We start from the raw sequence: 17,057 nt of genomic DNA, 5'->3' as shown, positions 1-17,057 counted from the left end.
CATTGTGATAGCCAAAGTGCTATTTGTCTTGCAAAGAATCAGGTTCATCATTCCCGCACCAAGCACATCGATGTTCGATTTCATTTTGTTCGAGAAATTGTGGATGAAGGGGATATTCTGCTACAGAAGATTGGTACCGCAGATAATCCAGCTGACATGCTCACAAAATGTGTCTCAGGGATCAAGTTCCAACATTGTTTGGACTTGGTCAACATCTCTCGGTGTTGAGCACCTTCAGGGTGCAGCGCCATATGGCGCATCAGAGGCAACATTGATTGATCACGAGGATTGCATGGAAAAATCTTGCCAAGGTGGAGATTTGTAGCAAATTATCAACATTTGCAAATTGTCAACATTTTCTCAACCACCCTATCCACTACCAACCACCCTCTCCTTTACAACCACTATATTTATGCTTCCCCTTCTCATGTAGACAGAAGACAGAATAGAAACGAGAGAGGTATAGAGAGTGCAGAGACAGTGCAAGTGTGTGCAGAGTAAGAGAGGTGTGAGAATGTGAAGAGTATAGAGAGAAAGTGGAGAGCTGCAATGGCAGCAAGGCTGCTGCCATTGCAGCAGCTGCAAATGCAGCAATGAGAGTTGGGAGTAGAGTTTGAGTGAAGTGATCCTCCTCCTCCATGTATATCCTTTCTCTAATCTCTAATAAAATGGACTCTCTCCCGTGGATGTAGGCGGATTTGCCGAACCACGTAAAATATTGTGTCTCAGTGTTTATCCCTCATATGAGCAAGTATTAGTACACCACCGGTCCGCGCATGGGGAGCCGGAATCCCCAACAATTTCCTCACCACCAAAGTAGTCAAATGACTCAGTAAGAGACCCTTCTCCACTGTAAAATATTTGCTTTAAATTGTCAGCAAAAGTAATCTTTATCTGTTCCAGGTTCAGAAGACTTGGAGACATGGAGACAGGGAAGACATGTTCCAGTTTATCAGTCACTTATGGAGAGAGTTTTTAATTTTGGGAAGCGAAGAGACTCTGGAATGATTTCCCTTTCGTCATCCTTTTCTCTGATAAGATGCTTCAATCCACGACAATATTCTATCCGTAGTGTTTCTAGATGAATAAGACTTTGAGCCAGGGACGGCGTGAAGATAAATGTTAGTTTGCTAAGATACCACAACTCCAGATGATTAAGACTTTGGAGGCTGAAATGTCTACTGGGCCCCTTCCATATCCATTTGAGCTCAGGTAACCAGGACAGCTGTAACTCCGTTAAAGATGATAGCAGCGGCAGCTCCTTTTCCTCACTGCTTCCTTCATCAGCCTCACCCAATTCAAATATCTCTTCCAATGAATTGCAGTGATTAATTTCCACACTCCTTAGATTTTTCAAAGCTTGCCGCCATTTTGCTGGAAACAGAGTGCGAATATCCCCACATGCAGCCACTTCTACATGTTCTAATCTTTGTAAGAAGTCCTTTTGCGACCCATGGCCATGGGTGGTCATCTGATCAGAGGACAATACTATATTTTCTAAACGCTCAACGTTGCTAAAACCAATTTGAGACACAGTAGGAAACAACTGCTCAAATGTCTTTGCATTTAAGGATGTGGCGCTGATATCACCCAAATATAATCTTGTCGAGATTGGGTATGCTGTTATTGAATACCCATTCCCTAACACTATATCATATTTGAGCAACCTGGGAAAAACAAAATCTCTGGGAATGCATTCAACCTTCGGTATCGTCAATGATAATACGGCCAAATGAGACAGCGAATTTAGTTCTGTTACTCTTGCATTCATTCCTCCTGTGCTGTCCCATCCCGTGAAGCTGCCATCCCAGATCAATAGTTCTTCTAACATCTTCAACCTTCCAATCAAATTCACAGGAATGCTTGCAACGTACATACAACCTGTCACATCCAACAATCTTAACTCCTTGAGCTCCCCCATTTCGTCAGGTAATTCTTTAATGGAGTCGCACCACATGAAAACAAGAATCTTAAGTCTTTGCAGGTTTCTCAATGAAACGAGGTCCTTGCATATACATTCGACTAACAACAATGATTGAAGGTTTGTTGAGAATTCAAGTGATTGCAATGACAAGCACCCTCCCTTCAGAGACAAAACTTCAATTTCTTTCATTCCTTCAAAAAACCTCTCTGGAACATTCAGACCACCATCCAGTTCTAATAATAGAACTTTGAGCTGTGGACAAACCAATCCTTGAGGAAGTTCTGCTAGTTTATTGCCCATTAACGAAATTACTGTACAACCTTCAAATCTTCTATTGCTCATTGGCCACTCCTTCAACCCAAAGCCAGCCTTTACCATGAATCTGTATTTTTCTGATGATGCTATCTGAATAGCAACATCACGAACCAAGTCATGCATTTGCACATATTCTTCAGTTTCAGTTCCTAACAGCATACAACAAGCTTTGAGGTTTTCGATTTCCATATAAACTCGTTTCCTTGCACCTTCAATGAACTTCACATCTTGATATAACCCGTAGCCAACTGCATATCTCGTCAACTCCTCGATTGGAATGTTGTAATCTTCTGAAAATAAACAGCATAGCAAGAAACATAACTTGGTTTCCTCGTGCTTCAAATAATCATAGCTCAATTTAAGACATGCATATGCATTTCTTCGGTCATCAAATGTTTCCACGTGCCGAGATTGAGATTTTTTGAGCTCTTCAGATGCTACTTCCCACTCATGTTCAAGAAAGCCTTGGCATTCTCTCGCAACCTCCTTTGCCACTCTGTTCAAGTCAGAGTCCTCATCACGTAAACCTGCATTGATTTTGAATAAAGCCCATGCTTCCTCTTCAGATAAGACTCTTAAAAACACTTTTTGCTGGCACTCCATATAAGAACATATGTTTTCAAGACGTGTTGTTATAACAATTTTACAACACCTGTGAGCGTCACCAAATGGGATCCCTATCTCTTTCAAGTCAATATCTTTCCAAACATCATCTAGGATTATAAGCATCTTCTTTCCCTGCAGTCTCTGCCATAACCGACCTGCTCTCCCTTCTTTACTTTTCTCGTCAAAATGCAGACCTAAACTATCTGCCATTTGATCCTGCATGTCTGTGACATTTGGATTCTGGGACACCGTAGCTATCAAAACTTCATTAAAAAGCTGCAACTCTTTGGCTTTCCTGCCTACTTCTTTCACCAGGGTGGTTTTACCCACCCCTCCCATGCCGTACAGTCCGATCATATTGGCACTGTCATCTTTGAGAGCTTTCATAATTTGTTCAAAAGCTTCTTTTGACGATTCTGAGGGTGTGAATCCCTTTGATGGAAGAAACTCTATGTCTTGAAGAGGTGCTTTGTGGGACACTTTTGGAAACTTTCTGCTATTTTCTTCCAAGTTTTTTCAAAATCTCTATCTTTTTTGCCAGGGCCTTGCTTAACTTGAATTGTGGTATCCAATTTGGACACCAATTAAAGCATTTGCTATTTTTTCCCTTTTCATTTTCCAAACGATTAACACCTTCAATTTCGTTTTTTGCATCTTCCAACCATTTGTTGACATCCTTCTCAATTTCTTCAGCATTTCTTTCAGCAACTTCGACAGCGTTTTGCAAACGATCAAGAGTCAAAGCCAGGTTCTTCTTTTGTTCATTGAATTCTTGAACAAAATTGTTGAAACAGAACATGTAACGGAACTGCCTTATTGTTGGTTCCACCAAGAGTTCTGCTATCTTAGATAAAATGGATCCACCAACACTTTCGATAGCCATTTTCCACCAGTCTGAAAATCAGAGAAATAAGGATGCCGACTGTGAGAGGAGTTCACTACAAGTAAAATAGGCATTGAGAGAATGAGAATAGGAATTTTATTACCTTAATTTGTGAAAATATGCGCGAAAAGCACTGGTGTTGATTGCTCAGCGAGGAACAAAACGAGAAGGCCTTTAGCTCTGTATGGAATCAAGCTTCAAAAGCAACAAGGCAAGGTATAAGTATACCAATGAACAATTAATTCCTTGTCCCCTTATCTATATCTATCTATGCCATCTACAAAAGTTAGGGTGTTATCTTTTGTTGAAGACTATAATATCTTTAAATTAATTTATTATTAATTTTAAATTGTCACAGTGTTGTTAATAAAATATAGAATATTGATATGGTTGTATTGTCAATCAAGAAACTCTATACATTAAAATTTAAGATATAGAACTATGATAAGTGTAGCTCAACTGTTCAGACTTTAGGTTTGCTTCTTAAAAATCACCAGTTTGAGTCTCACAAACTTTAGGGTCATTGGATGCTTATATTGTCGTTAACTTCAGGGTCAGTAGGATTAGTCGAGGTGCGCGCAAGCTAACCCGGACACCCACATTAATAAAAAAAAAGATATAGATTATTAATATCTTTCCCTTCTTAGTTCTTTAAGATTTTTTCTTCCTTTGATATCTTTATACATTTCTAAGAGTGTATTTTCTTATATACAATTGCATTAAAATTCATTTATTTGAATAAAATTTAACTTTCCCAGCTATATAAGAAAGGCAGATTTCTATAACAATTTTTATTTTTTTTTACAGAATTGAAGACGATGAAGATTATATTGTTACTAAGTAGAGAATAAAAAAATTAAAGACAACTTCAAATTAAAAAGATTATATAAGAAAAATAGAAAATGTATGAAATAACATGGTGAGGATGATTTCAAAATAAAATAAAAAATGTTTAAAAGATGAAGAAAAAGATGACATATTCAACAAGGATAAAATGTATAAAAGTTTGATTAAATTCATTTTCAAATGACACTTTTGGAATGTTCTTAGAAGCTCAAAATAAAAATTTGGTACAGTTCATTAATCATGTTATGTATACATGAGGGAATTTAAAGCAATACAAAGAAAGTTTTTTTTTAAATATATAACACTATAAAAATTAACATCCTAAATGAGATATCCTAAAAGAGAATTATAGAATGGAAATTATTTCTAACTGAAAATATCCCAAAAGAGATAGAGAACGGAATTATAATTGTGAAGGCTAACCTTAGGTAAACATGAAAAAATAAATTTTTTTATTGAATTTCTAGAAGAGATAAAATTATATGTTAAGAGTATGTTTGTTTTGCAAATAAAAAATAGTTTATTTTAAATTTAATGTTTGGCTTGAAAAATAATTTACCATTAAATATTTTACATGTAAAATGTTTTTTAATAATGGTGGTGATGGAGGTGGTGAGATGACAATGATTATGAAAGAGGTGGTGATGAGATGGTGGTGGTAGTGAGATGACAATGGTGGTGAAAGAGATTGTGGTGAAGTGGTAGTGGTAGTGAAATGATGACAATAGTAGTGGTAATGGTGATAAAAGAAGAGGTGGTGGTGAGGTGGTTGTGGTGGATAAAGAGAAGATGTTAATAGTGGTGGTGAGAAGGAGATAGTAGTTGAAATAGTTGGTTCATATTGTAACTGTTATGTTTCAATCCTAACAATATGTTGCTTTAATCAAAAGTAATAAGTGGATATATATTGGGTATAATAGAAACTATATGATTAAGAAAGGTATCATCATTATAGGTGAATTTAGAAAAAAAAATGTTTTATTTGTTTTTAAATAGTATTAATTATAAAATTCTTGTGTAAGATGAGTTTCAAATCTCATCTAAAGATTCAATAATTATGACATTTACCATAATATTATAGAGTTTCCAAAAGGACAAATCGTACCCTATTGGGTATGGTACGATCCATTATGAGCTATAGGGATATGGCCTAAAAAATTGTTGCTTGGTTTTAAAATAAAGTTCCAACAAAATCTAGTAATAAGACTTCATATAAGATATGAAAAGATAGGAGACTTAACTTATTATACTTGAAGATTTGGGGATGTGATATTTATGTAAAGCATATCATATATGAAAGTTATGAGCTAAATCAAATAAATTTAAGTTTATAGGATATCTTAAAAAAAACTATTGGATAATATTTCTACCATTCCATTGAGCAAAAGTTATTTGTCTCCAAACATGCTATATTTTTAAAAAGAATTTATTCTTGAAAGGAGTAGTGAAAGAAAAATAAAATTTGGAGAAATTCAAGAACCATAAACTGACATCTAATTAGAACATGAGCTAGAATATATAACATTAGATGCTCAACTTAAAGCTCAAGAAACACAATAACTTCATAGATCTAATAGAAGATGTCATACACTAATGAGATATGGATTTTTTATAGAAGCTAAAAATGATGAGTTGCTTATATTTAATATGCCTACCAATTACATGAAAGCAATATCTAATATTGATTCCATAAAATGAATCAAGGATGTAAATTCTAAATGGATTAAATATAAATTGACTATCAACCTGAAAAGGTAAAACTCACTGAATGTAAATGAATCTTTAAGAAACAAATTAATATTAATGGCAATGTATAGATGTACAAAACCAGAATAGTTGACAGTGGTTACAAGCAAAGAAAAAGAATTGACTTTGATGAAACCTTCTTATTAGTAGTTATGTAAAAACTTTCTTGCTATAGCTACACGCTAATATTATGAATTTTAGCAAATAGATATAAAAAATGCTTTTTTATATAGGAAAATTCATAAAGATATGTATATTACACTACCTAAAGGTTTTGAATCTAAGAAGTAGTTAAAAAGAACTAAGAATTTCTTTATGATCTATAAAGGAGATAAACTAGAAGTTTATGGATATTCAAATGCTAGATTTAAATTAGATATTGATGATAGCAAATCCTAGTCTAGATATATTTTTACTCTAAATGGTGATGATTTTATTGACCTTTAGAGTCACACATTCATATTTTTTTATATTTTGATGATAACAAAAAAAAAAAGAACATAGACTAATAATATGTCTAGTTGAGAATAAGTTTTAAACATGTTTCATATTAAGATCACATTAATAAACATGAAGGATTTCATAAAAAATTAATCAAAAAGTTCAAGTATTCATTTTAGTGTTTAATTTATAAATCTTTACATCTTACTTGATGGTATAATTAAAATAAACTCACACACACTACTTTACATACATTTAGGATTGATATAAAAGATGATCTAAGATGGATGGCTCTAGGAATTCACCTAGATTAAAACTGTTAAATATGGAATTCTACATGAAACGAACCACCATTTGTTCATTAATGATGAAAACATTTGAGAATTCTGCATGAATCAGACGATCACTTGTTTATCAGTGATGAACACTTGGGAATTTTGCAGGAACCGGTTGATTGATTGGCTTGATCAATTTGAACCAATCGATCGTTTTAGTTATTAATGGGGTTCCAATGACTAGTTTTTCTTAGAAACAATTATATAGCTTGTCTAATTGTAAAATTAGCAAGGGATTCCGGACATATATGAAAAACAACATACTCTAAGATCAAAATAACAATAAAATTATCAATTATTGATTATACTCTAACTAGTGGATGTAAACCTTTATATTCTAGAACAAAGAGTATACATTTTCATTCTCACTATACTTAAACACTTTTAAATCCTATAAGTGTTATTTAGTGAGTTATGGAGATACTAGAACTTTATTTATATCATTCACTCTATGAAAGAGTTTGTTGTAAACAAAACTATACTTGTAAACCTATGAGAGTTAAGTAAAAACTTATGGTATTGGTGAGGGAATAAAAATGAATACTCTTTGGCATTTGAAACCGTTCACCACATTGAGGATGATGATGATGATCAAGAAAGCATTGAAGAGGACATTGCCTTAATTACAAGGTGATTAAGAAGTTTTCTATCAAAAGTGAAAATGAGGTACAGTATTTGGATGATGAATCCGACCCTACCTCTGATGAGTTGCATGATGCTCTTGAATCTTTATATGATGAATTTAAAAAATTAGGTTTAAAATATAGTTTATTGAAATATAATTATGCATACTTGTTTGCTGGAAAAAGAAACTCTAGAAAATAAAGATTGCATTGTTATTGATTGTTGTTATCTATTTTTGGGTTCCCACATAAAAAATGAAAAAAATGCAAAAAAAATATATCAAAAAATATTCGGAAGAAATCCAAAAAATAATAGAAGCGAGAAAATGATGCTGGAATGCCCATAAAATGATCAAAAATTGGTTGAGGAGGTTCAAAAATACAAAAATTGAAATTTAATAGTATATCAGCCCTGTTGATAAGAAAAATTCAATTTTTGAGAAAAAAAAGTTCAAAATCAAATATTTATGGACTCAATTAAATTTTATTGAAGGTTTAATTGAATTTATGGAGGGTTTGATTGCAAGAAAAAATATTTTTAAGTCAATTTGGGCTTTATTTGGAAGAAATTAAAGTTCAGGGATCCAATTATAATTTGTCCAAGAGTTTGATTACAAAATTATGAAACCACAAGGACCAAATCAAAATGGCCATTTGAATTGGAGAAACAGAGACGTTTCATGAACTGTTCATCGTCTTCTCCTCAGCAACAGTTTCAGCAATAAAATGCCGCAGATTGCTTCAGTTATGGGGAACGTTTCACAGCTACAATCTCTCTGCACACCGCCGACCGTTACCACTGCAATAATATCGCGAATGTCTTTATTATAAAAGAAAAAAAACGCATGTAGTTTTGGCTATAAAAAGCCAGGGAGGAGAACGAACAAGAGGGGGGAGACAGGGGAAAAAACAGGAGGAGAGGAAGCAGTGTTGGTGGAACAGCCCTTCCACACTGTCGTCTTCGTCTGCAACTGCAAGCAGCAGGTTCCAGGAACCAGGGTGATTCTCTTTTCTTTAAGAACAGAGGCAAAGAGAAGACGAGGGGGATAGAACCAGAGGAAACAGTGGGCACAAAAGGAGAACAGAGACAAGCAGAAAAATAAGAACCACGCAGAAAAAGACCACTGACAACAGGCATCACCATCGTCTTCATTCCTTCATCTCAAAGAGCCAGGACAACAGGGTAGATAGCCACACTTGGAAGAGAAAGAGAGAACAAGGGGGGGGGAGAACAGGACAGAGGAAAGAAAAAAAACAGAGGCAGGAGAGAACGAAGAAGACGACATAGGAGGGAGTAAAAAACGAGAAACAGAGGAGACGAGGAAAAGAGTTTGATCTGAGGGAGATGGAAAGGAACAGAAAAACAAGAACACAGAGGAGAAGAGAATAACAGTAACCTCAATCTCTTCGGTCTCTCTCTCTCTCTCCGCCGTTTGGAGCAGCGCCACCATCAGCCTCTCACCATCTTCCTCCCCCTGCTGCAACACCCGTGAAGAAGAAGAAGAAGCCTGCGCCTCTGCACAGACGGGAAGAACAGCAGCAAACACTGCCCGCCACCGCAGAGAAGAGCCACCGTCTGCAGCCACCAGCGCCACCATCAACAACGACACCACCACTATTAGAAACAGAAGAAGAAAAAGAGAAACAGGAGACAGAAGCGGGGAGAAGAAGGAACACAGAAAAAATAGAACAGAGAAGGAACAGAACCGTCGTCCAACAGCATAGAACCGACAGCTCCAGCTCCCGCAAGAACGGACGACCGCCAGGTAAGCCTCCACTTCTCTTCTTCTTCTTCTTCCTTGCCCCCATTGTCGACGTTGCATGTGAAGAGTGGAGAGTTCTCCGCTGTTTGTTTTTGTTTAATGGGCCAGGCAGTGCCGGTCCAGTCAAAAAAAAAAAAACTTTTTAAAAAAGTATTTTTGAAAAATTTGTGATTTTCCCGTGTATTTTTAACTGTATTTTGATCAATATTGATTTGTATTTTTATACTATAAAAATATAAATCCGGTATTAAAATACCTGGTTTTTATCAAAACATTAAAAAAATAAAAAAAAATATTTTGTTTTGATGCATACAGTCAAGTTTCTCAAAAATAAAAATAAAAAATCATATCGTATTTCGTACAACAAAGAAAATTTCAAAAATATATATCAACATGCATTTTGGCTTTAATAACCAGTTTATTAAAGTAACAAGAACTAGACCAATATTTTAAAAATTCTAAAAAACATTATTTTGTTTTCTTTTAGTATCCAGGGTTACGACCTTATATGTAAGACATATTTCGGATATTAAATTCTTTTGTTGACATTAGAACGGTTAGGTTTTACCCAATAAGATAAGGATCTCTTTACCGAAGAGGACTTTTCTTGAACCATAGACGGGCCAACAACTAAAAAACACGACAGGACCTTAGATTTTATCAGACAATAAAACAATGCAGCTTACCTTAGGTAGGGCGTATTTGGGGTGCTAATACCTCCCCTTTGCGCAACCAGTCCTGTACTCGATCTCTAAGACGAGTTAGGGTTCCTAGTGATCAAAATACTAGGTGGCGACTCTCCATTCCTGCTTCTCACATATAAAAGACAAGAATTCCTTGTCTTCCCACACATATTTGCCATATTTAGATAGATATTTTGAGGGTGAATATTTTCGCCGCGACGCCGCACACGTGCGACATTGATGAAAATAAAAAGGTTAATCAACTTGAAGAAGAAAATAAATCCTTACAAGAAAAGTTTGACAAGTTGAATACAATACTAGCTAAATTCACAAAAGGCTCTAAGAATTAGAAAATGTACTTTGAAGCCCAAGATGTCTTTTTAACAAAAAGATGTTTAGTTTACCAACTTAAAAGGAACCAAAAGTATTTGAAAAATTACTTTGTTAAAGCCAAACAATCCTATGACCCTAACTATAAATAAAATTATTGTAAAGATATAGGTCATTTGATTTAGACATAATAAACAATTATACTATTTGGATTTGTAGATAGATAGAGATATATAAATTATTGTGTTTTAGAATAATTTATTAAAATGTTTGGATTAATTTTTATTTCATGGTCAAGATTCTTGTGTAATATTTTATATATCCTACACTCTATTTTGCTTAACTAAGGAATTTATAAGAATTTTGTTTTTTATAGACTAACCATACAATTGAATAATTAACATATATTAAGAGAACTTGGAATTTCATTATAGCAATGACTAATGAAATGCTTTAGTCTTTTTCACTTTAGTTCTCGAGTTGTTTTTTTTAAGTTTAAAATTTTTTTTCCAGTTTTATCCTCATCACTTTTATTTTCATTATAATAGAAAGATAAGGTTATAAAAATTGAAGGAGATCCATATCTTACAAGAGTATTATTATTTAGACCATTACCCTATTTTATTTCACCAAACATATTGAAATTTTACTGTTGTGAATTTGTAGCTTTTACATCCGTATCAATTTAAGGTGAAAGTTCAAAATGTTAGCTATCAAGGCTTTCACTTCATAATTGTTTTTTTTTTCTTTTTATAGATTTATTTTGATATTAAAATCTGAGTTTGACAGGTTAATCCGAGATGACCTGAGATATTTTTTAATTGATTTTATTTAATTTATTCATTCAATATTGTATTAATTAAGAGTTGAGTTTCATAATTTTTTTATTTATTTTCTATGGGTTTATCACGGTCTCATGATTCTATTGCAGGTTAGCCTAGTTGTCTTAGGGTTTTTTTAATCCCTTTTCAATTGAATTTTTTTTTTCAAAATTTTTTTTTTAATGTGGAGTTGATTATTAGGCTTCATAATTTATTTTATTTTATTTTCTTTGAGATTATCCTAACCTCATGACATAGGTTACGGGTTTGGTTGGTTAACTTGGGTTGACTAGGGTGGTTTTTTGTGTCATTTTTTAAATTAAGTTCTTTTTCAATTTTATTTTGCAATATTGTGTTGACTGGAAATTAGGCTTAATATTTTTTCTTAGTTATCTTTTATAGGGTTATTAAGGTTTTATAACTCAGGTCAGGAACTTAACAGGTTAACATGAGTTGATTCTAGTAAATCCAAATCAATCTAGTATGTTGTCGTCTTAATAATATTTTTAAAAAATATATCATCTTGATTTTTTTAGTCAAACTATATACTAACCACTCGTTTTGGTTGTTTTTAAATCTATAAAATTGACTAAATCACTTTGCTCAACCCTCCATAGATTTTTTTTTCCAACTACAAAACATGTTAAGTACACTTATATATTCTTTTTACTTTTAAAAAAATTAATTCGCCTCATAGCGTAGCGTATATATTTCTCTTAACATCATACAAATCCTTGTAGATTTATAGTATTTAGAGTTTAAGAGGGACTGTGAATATACAAATATGCTTAGCCTAGCAAATAATTACATGATAGCTTTATCTATTGAAGATGATTTGATTAAAATGAATCTAATTTCCTCAATTATTAAGTAATGGGAAGGTCTGCTCTTACTACGTGGATTTTTGGGCTTTCCAATATAAAACAAAATGAGTGATATAATAAAAAAAAATGAAAAAGAAAAGGAATGATAGTGTCAAGATCAAATTATGGTGGTGAAAGCTAGCCATGCACTATTAAATCCAAACATTATAGTTAATTAGAATGTTCTTCATTTTTATTTTCACTATAATAGAAAGATGAGGTTGAAAATTGAATTGGAGATCAACTTTTACAAGAGTAATATTATTTAGACCATTACCCTACTTTAATTCACCAAACACAGAGAAATTTGTAGATTAAATCCAAACATTATAGTTAATTAGAATGTTCTTCATTTTTATTTTCACTATAATAGAAAGATGAGGTTGAAAATTGAAGGAGATCCAACTTTTACAAAGAGTAATATTATTTAGACCATTACCCTACTTTAATTCACCAAACACAGAGAAATTTTATTAGTCTTGTGAATTTGTAGATTTTACATCCATATCAAATTTAAGGTAAAAGTTCAAAATGTTAGATATCAAGATTAAAGTCTTAATTTAATTATTTTATATATGTATTATTAAGCAGATCTTAAAACTAATTAGTTTTCTAATTGACTAATAAATTAAAACACCATAATCTTTTTAATAATGGGTATTTGATCTGTATTTACAGTTATTTAACCCTACACCGAGATAGACTTCGATAAAAACTTGCATACAGAAATTGAGATTAAATTGAACAAATATTTCACTTTCTTTCTTCATGAACACATAATAATATAATATAAAAACAAAAACAAATAACACAAGAATTAGTTGAAATACACACCTTGTAGTAGAGACAGGAACGAACGGAAGATCACGATCACTTAATGCATGTAGTGTTGCTATAATTATGATCTCTCAAGGTTTTTTTTTTAAAAAAAAAAAATGATGAGTAGGGGAAAATTAAGAACGAAAGGAGCTGAAAAGAAGACAACAATTAATTAAATGAAGAACACTCTCTACCACTTCCAAGGATGAAACTCGAGCTATATGATTGTCCCTATATCCCACTCAAGGAATATGATTTGCCCATAAAGAAAAAAAAAAGAAAAAAAAGACATTCCTTGCTTTAAATTTGGTTTACTTATGAAGTAAGCTAAAGACATCAACTTTTGTAGGCTAAAGAGAGATTCTCATTTCAATTATTTTATTTTATTTTATTTGTTTGGGTGCATGCAGGCCAATGGCTTCATGGGTAAGCGAAAACATTACTGCTGCGTGTTCAAAACCAATTTAGGGCATGTTAAGATGCCATAAAGCCTTCAATTTTCTATATTACCGTATACAGTTTTAGATACTAGATGATAATAATAATAACTTTTTTTATATATATAATGAAAGTATTATAAGCGGGTTTGAGGCTGCGATTCAATCTATTTTTAATGAAATTTTTTTAAAAAAATTCAAATTAATTTTTTTATATTGTTTTAATCTGTTTATTTAAAAAATAAGTTTTAAAAATTTTAAAAATATTATTTAAAATTTTTAAAAAATAACATTAACTACATTTCTAAATAGACCCAAATTAAATGACTCAGCTTGGCTGAGTCAACAAAGTGACTAGGGAACCTATTAATTAAATGGTTTTTTTCCTAGAATATCAGGTTTAAAATTTTAGTATAAACCATATAAAATATTTTTTATATGCAAATATATGAATCTTCGGCCTGCAACTAGATTTTGCATGCAACTCGGGACGTATATTTAAGAAATCATGATACGGTATAAAATACAGAGGAAATAAGAAAATTAAAAGCACACAAATTAATTAGACGTCTGCCCCTGTATTATGGAAGTGAAATAATTTTGATCGTTTAGCTATTTATATATTATAAATGGTTTGGTAATTTAATTATGTTATCGTAATTGTGGATGTATTAATTGTTAATTATAATTATTTCTGTTTACATTGTTTCTATTGGGTTTAAACAAAAATAGTAATATATTTCATATTCATAATTAAAATGCATAATAGTTGCTTAGAAAAAAAAGATAGGTTTTAGGTCTTTTTAAGTGAGAGAAAAGAGAGTTCTATTAGTGGTGGTTATAATTAATGGCTATTTTACTCACTCTTTGCTAAGGACCGGGTATTTTTTTATCAACATAAAAAATTAAACATATAAACTTTTTTTATATATTTTCTTACATAAAAAAATATCAAATGTAAATTAAAAAATTTATACAGGTATCAATTAAATAAATTAAGAATCATTTATGTCAACAAATAAAAAAAAACATTAACAATAACTAAATACATATCTGGAAAAGTCAGGGACGGAGGTAGATTAAGATATTTAATCTCGCAACATGGTTTATTTACTTAATTATATTTAATGACTCTGATTATTAAAATTAATTTTTTATTTAATCAAATGATTGTAGAAATAGACAAACATATATAAAATTAATTATATCAAATTAAAGAAAAAATATATATATTTTTTGCAAGGTTGTAGATTAAGATTGTTCTTATATTTTGTCAAAGCAGAACAGGGTAGCTAGTAACCAAAAAGGTTGTTGTTCAGTAACTCTCATGCGTGAAATCAAAGACTTGCACCGAGTTCTTTCCCTGAAATTTTGATTGGTCCCTCTAAATTTATTTTTTAAAAATTATCAATTTATTAATTTTATAAATTATTAGTCTATAATTTTAAAAAATTATGAATTTTTTAAAATTCATGATAATATTAGTCTATATATAAATAGTTTGAAAACTCATATTAATAAATAAAACATATAAAAAAAAGACCTGCACCGAGTTTTTCATTGCTATCCTTCGTTTTTTTTTTTATTGAAATAGACTCTCCCTAGTTAATTTCCACTTGGCACCGTTTTTTTTTTAACTGGGTTGGGATGAGTTTAGTTTAAAAATATATTAAATTAGTGTTTTTTTTTTATGATTCTATATATTGATATAAAATATTTAAAAAATTATTTAAATATATTTTTAAACAAAAAAATAATTTTAAAAAACATCTTAAATTACAATATCAATTCCACACTCTCTTGCAATCTTAATTTTTCTCTATTTTACTTTTATCCTTTTCTTCTTTTTAATCTCCCGCGCATGGCATAGGTTGCGTACTTGACCTGACCATGAACTAACTAAAAAAACATTCATGAATCACTTGAACTTTAAATTCAAAATGGACGTCAAAATCTCTCCTTTCTATCTGTCATTGACATTGCTACAGCTAGAGCACGGCCATTGATTACATTATCTGTTGTAAATTAAAAATTATATCACAAGTTAAAATTTAAAAATTTTATTTTTTTATTAAAGTAAAGTTTTGACTCAATTTTATAACAAATCTTGATTTAAGTCAAAATTTAGATTATATTTGGTAGACTAGAATTAACTTTTGATTTAAATCAAAGCTTATTACAAAGTCATTATTCTTTTTAAAAATTGAAATAATAATAACATTGGCACATTAACAAAGTTAACTCCTACGTGAGCATTTCAGTAACAATGAGCAAATAGAATACTTAAAGGGGTATGGCAACAATAATAAATGATTAGCATGCTAATAAATATTTCTGGAAGTGAACTGTTTTTTATTAAAAAAGAATAATTAAGCTATCCTCTTCTTTTTATATAATAATAAAAACAACAAAAATAATAACTACAGTAATTTAAATTATCTCGAAAAGGCATGATTTTTCACATGTAATTTCCATCAAATTCAAAAGGCATGATTTTCCACACGTAATTTCAATAATAATAATAATAATAAAAACAGTTGAAAGTCTTTATATTCATCATCATCATGGAAAGTGAGCTCACAACATTAACATCTTTTGGGCCGCTCTGTCTCTCTTTCTATCTCCCATTTCTCAATCCATCAAAATTCTAAATACATAGCATTTAACGTTAATAAGAATTATACCCAATATTTAATTATACATATTAATCGCTTGATGAAAAATTAAATATGACTAGAAAAAAAATACAATAAAAAATAATAGTATATTAATCTAAGGTCCATTGTCCATTAATTAGTCGGTGATTGCATTTTAACGCACTAAATTGAGATTTATTTATTGAAATTAAAACATATTATCCCTTCTAAAGCTTACGGGCTAATATGGTCTCTAGGACTCTTGATAGCAATGGTCTCACGGACCCATCTTACTTCTTTAATTGTGGATTCAATCAATATTATTAAAATTAATTTCAACATAAAATTATTTTTAATATTACCACATTAAAAAATAAAAAAATAAAAAATCAAATTTTATTCTTTTTTTATTTGGAACGCAGCACTACGCAGTTATTAAAATCTAAATTAGCTAGAGAGTATCTGATTAAATTAATTATTCCGCTAAATGTGTTCGATTACATTCTTATCCACCACTTTGATTATTCTTCACTTTCTTCACTCTTTCTATGATTCAAAATTTATTTATTCAAAAAAAATTTAATTGTGGAATGGTATGGTAGTTGCATCTATTTGTTTTTTTTTGTGGTTAAATTAATTATTTCCATAAATATTTGGGGGAAAATAAAATTAATTATTGCTAGAGAGGCACTGGAGCCTTTGATATTTTGCAAAGGCATGGAATTCGATGCCAAGGGAATGTAAGATAATTTGATATTTCAACGTGATAAAGCAATTAATTATAGTGAAAATAAAATAGTTAGCAACAACAACCTAATTCAAGTTTGATTTGAAAATTCTCAGAAAACTTTATTATTTTTTGCAATGTATGAATAATGAAAATTCAGAAACTCTCCTTGCTGCAGGAAATAGCCCTTGTTGTTGAATTTGAATCCACCGTAAAAAATCACCCTGTTGAATTTGAATCCATTAAAATAATTCTGAAT

At 31.3% G+C, this 17,057-nt stretch overlaps 2 protein-coding genes and 1 long non-coding RNA gene across 4 annotated transcripts in view; 1 reads left to right on the top strand and 2 right to left on the bottom strand.

Annotated features, from left to right (window-relative positions):
- The window catches only part of LOC127904948 (uncharacterized), a 72,302-nt gene extending 70,578 nt beyond the window's left edge, over positions 1 to 1,724 (top strand). Inside the window, exon 3 of the long non-coding RNA XR_008058392.1 lies at positions 1,611 to 1,724. This is a non-coding gene — a long non-coding RNA (uncharacterized LOC127904948). The remainder of the gene's footprint in view (positions 1 to 1,610) is intronic.
- Positions 1 to 17,057, bottom strand: part of LOC18095798 (disease resistance protein At4g27190) — a 183,710-nt gene that overhangs the window by 154,832 nt on the left and 11,821 nt on the right. The window lies entirely within an intron of this gene.
- LOC112327806 (probable disease resistance protein At4g27220) lies at positions 609 to 13,225 on the bottom strand. Its single transcript, XM_052450165.1, is given in 6 exon segments — positions 609 to 958; positions 960 to 2,128; positions 2,189 to 3,355; positions 3,357 to 3,739; positions 3,832 to 3,923; positions 13,014 to 13,225. Coding segments are annotated over 4 exon segments (2,934 nt in total). The 5' UTR covers positions 3,729 to 3,739; positions 3,832 to 3,923; positions 13,014 to 13,225; the 3' UTR covers positions 609 to 732.

The sequence above is a fragment of the Populus trichocarpa genome, chromosome 1 (genome assembly GCF_000002775.5).
Source record: "Populus trichocarpa isolate Nisqually-1 chromosome 1, P.trichocarpa_v4.1, whole genome shotgun sequence".
NCBI lineage: Eukaryota > Viridiplantae > Streptophyta > Magnoliopsida > Malpighiales > Salicaceae > Populus > Populus trichocarpa.
Note: the sequence above shows the minus strand (reverse complement) of the source record. Positions and strands in the feature narration are given on the sequence as shown.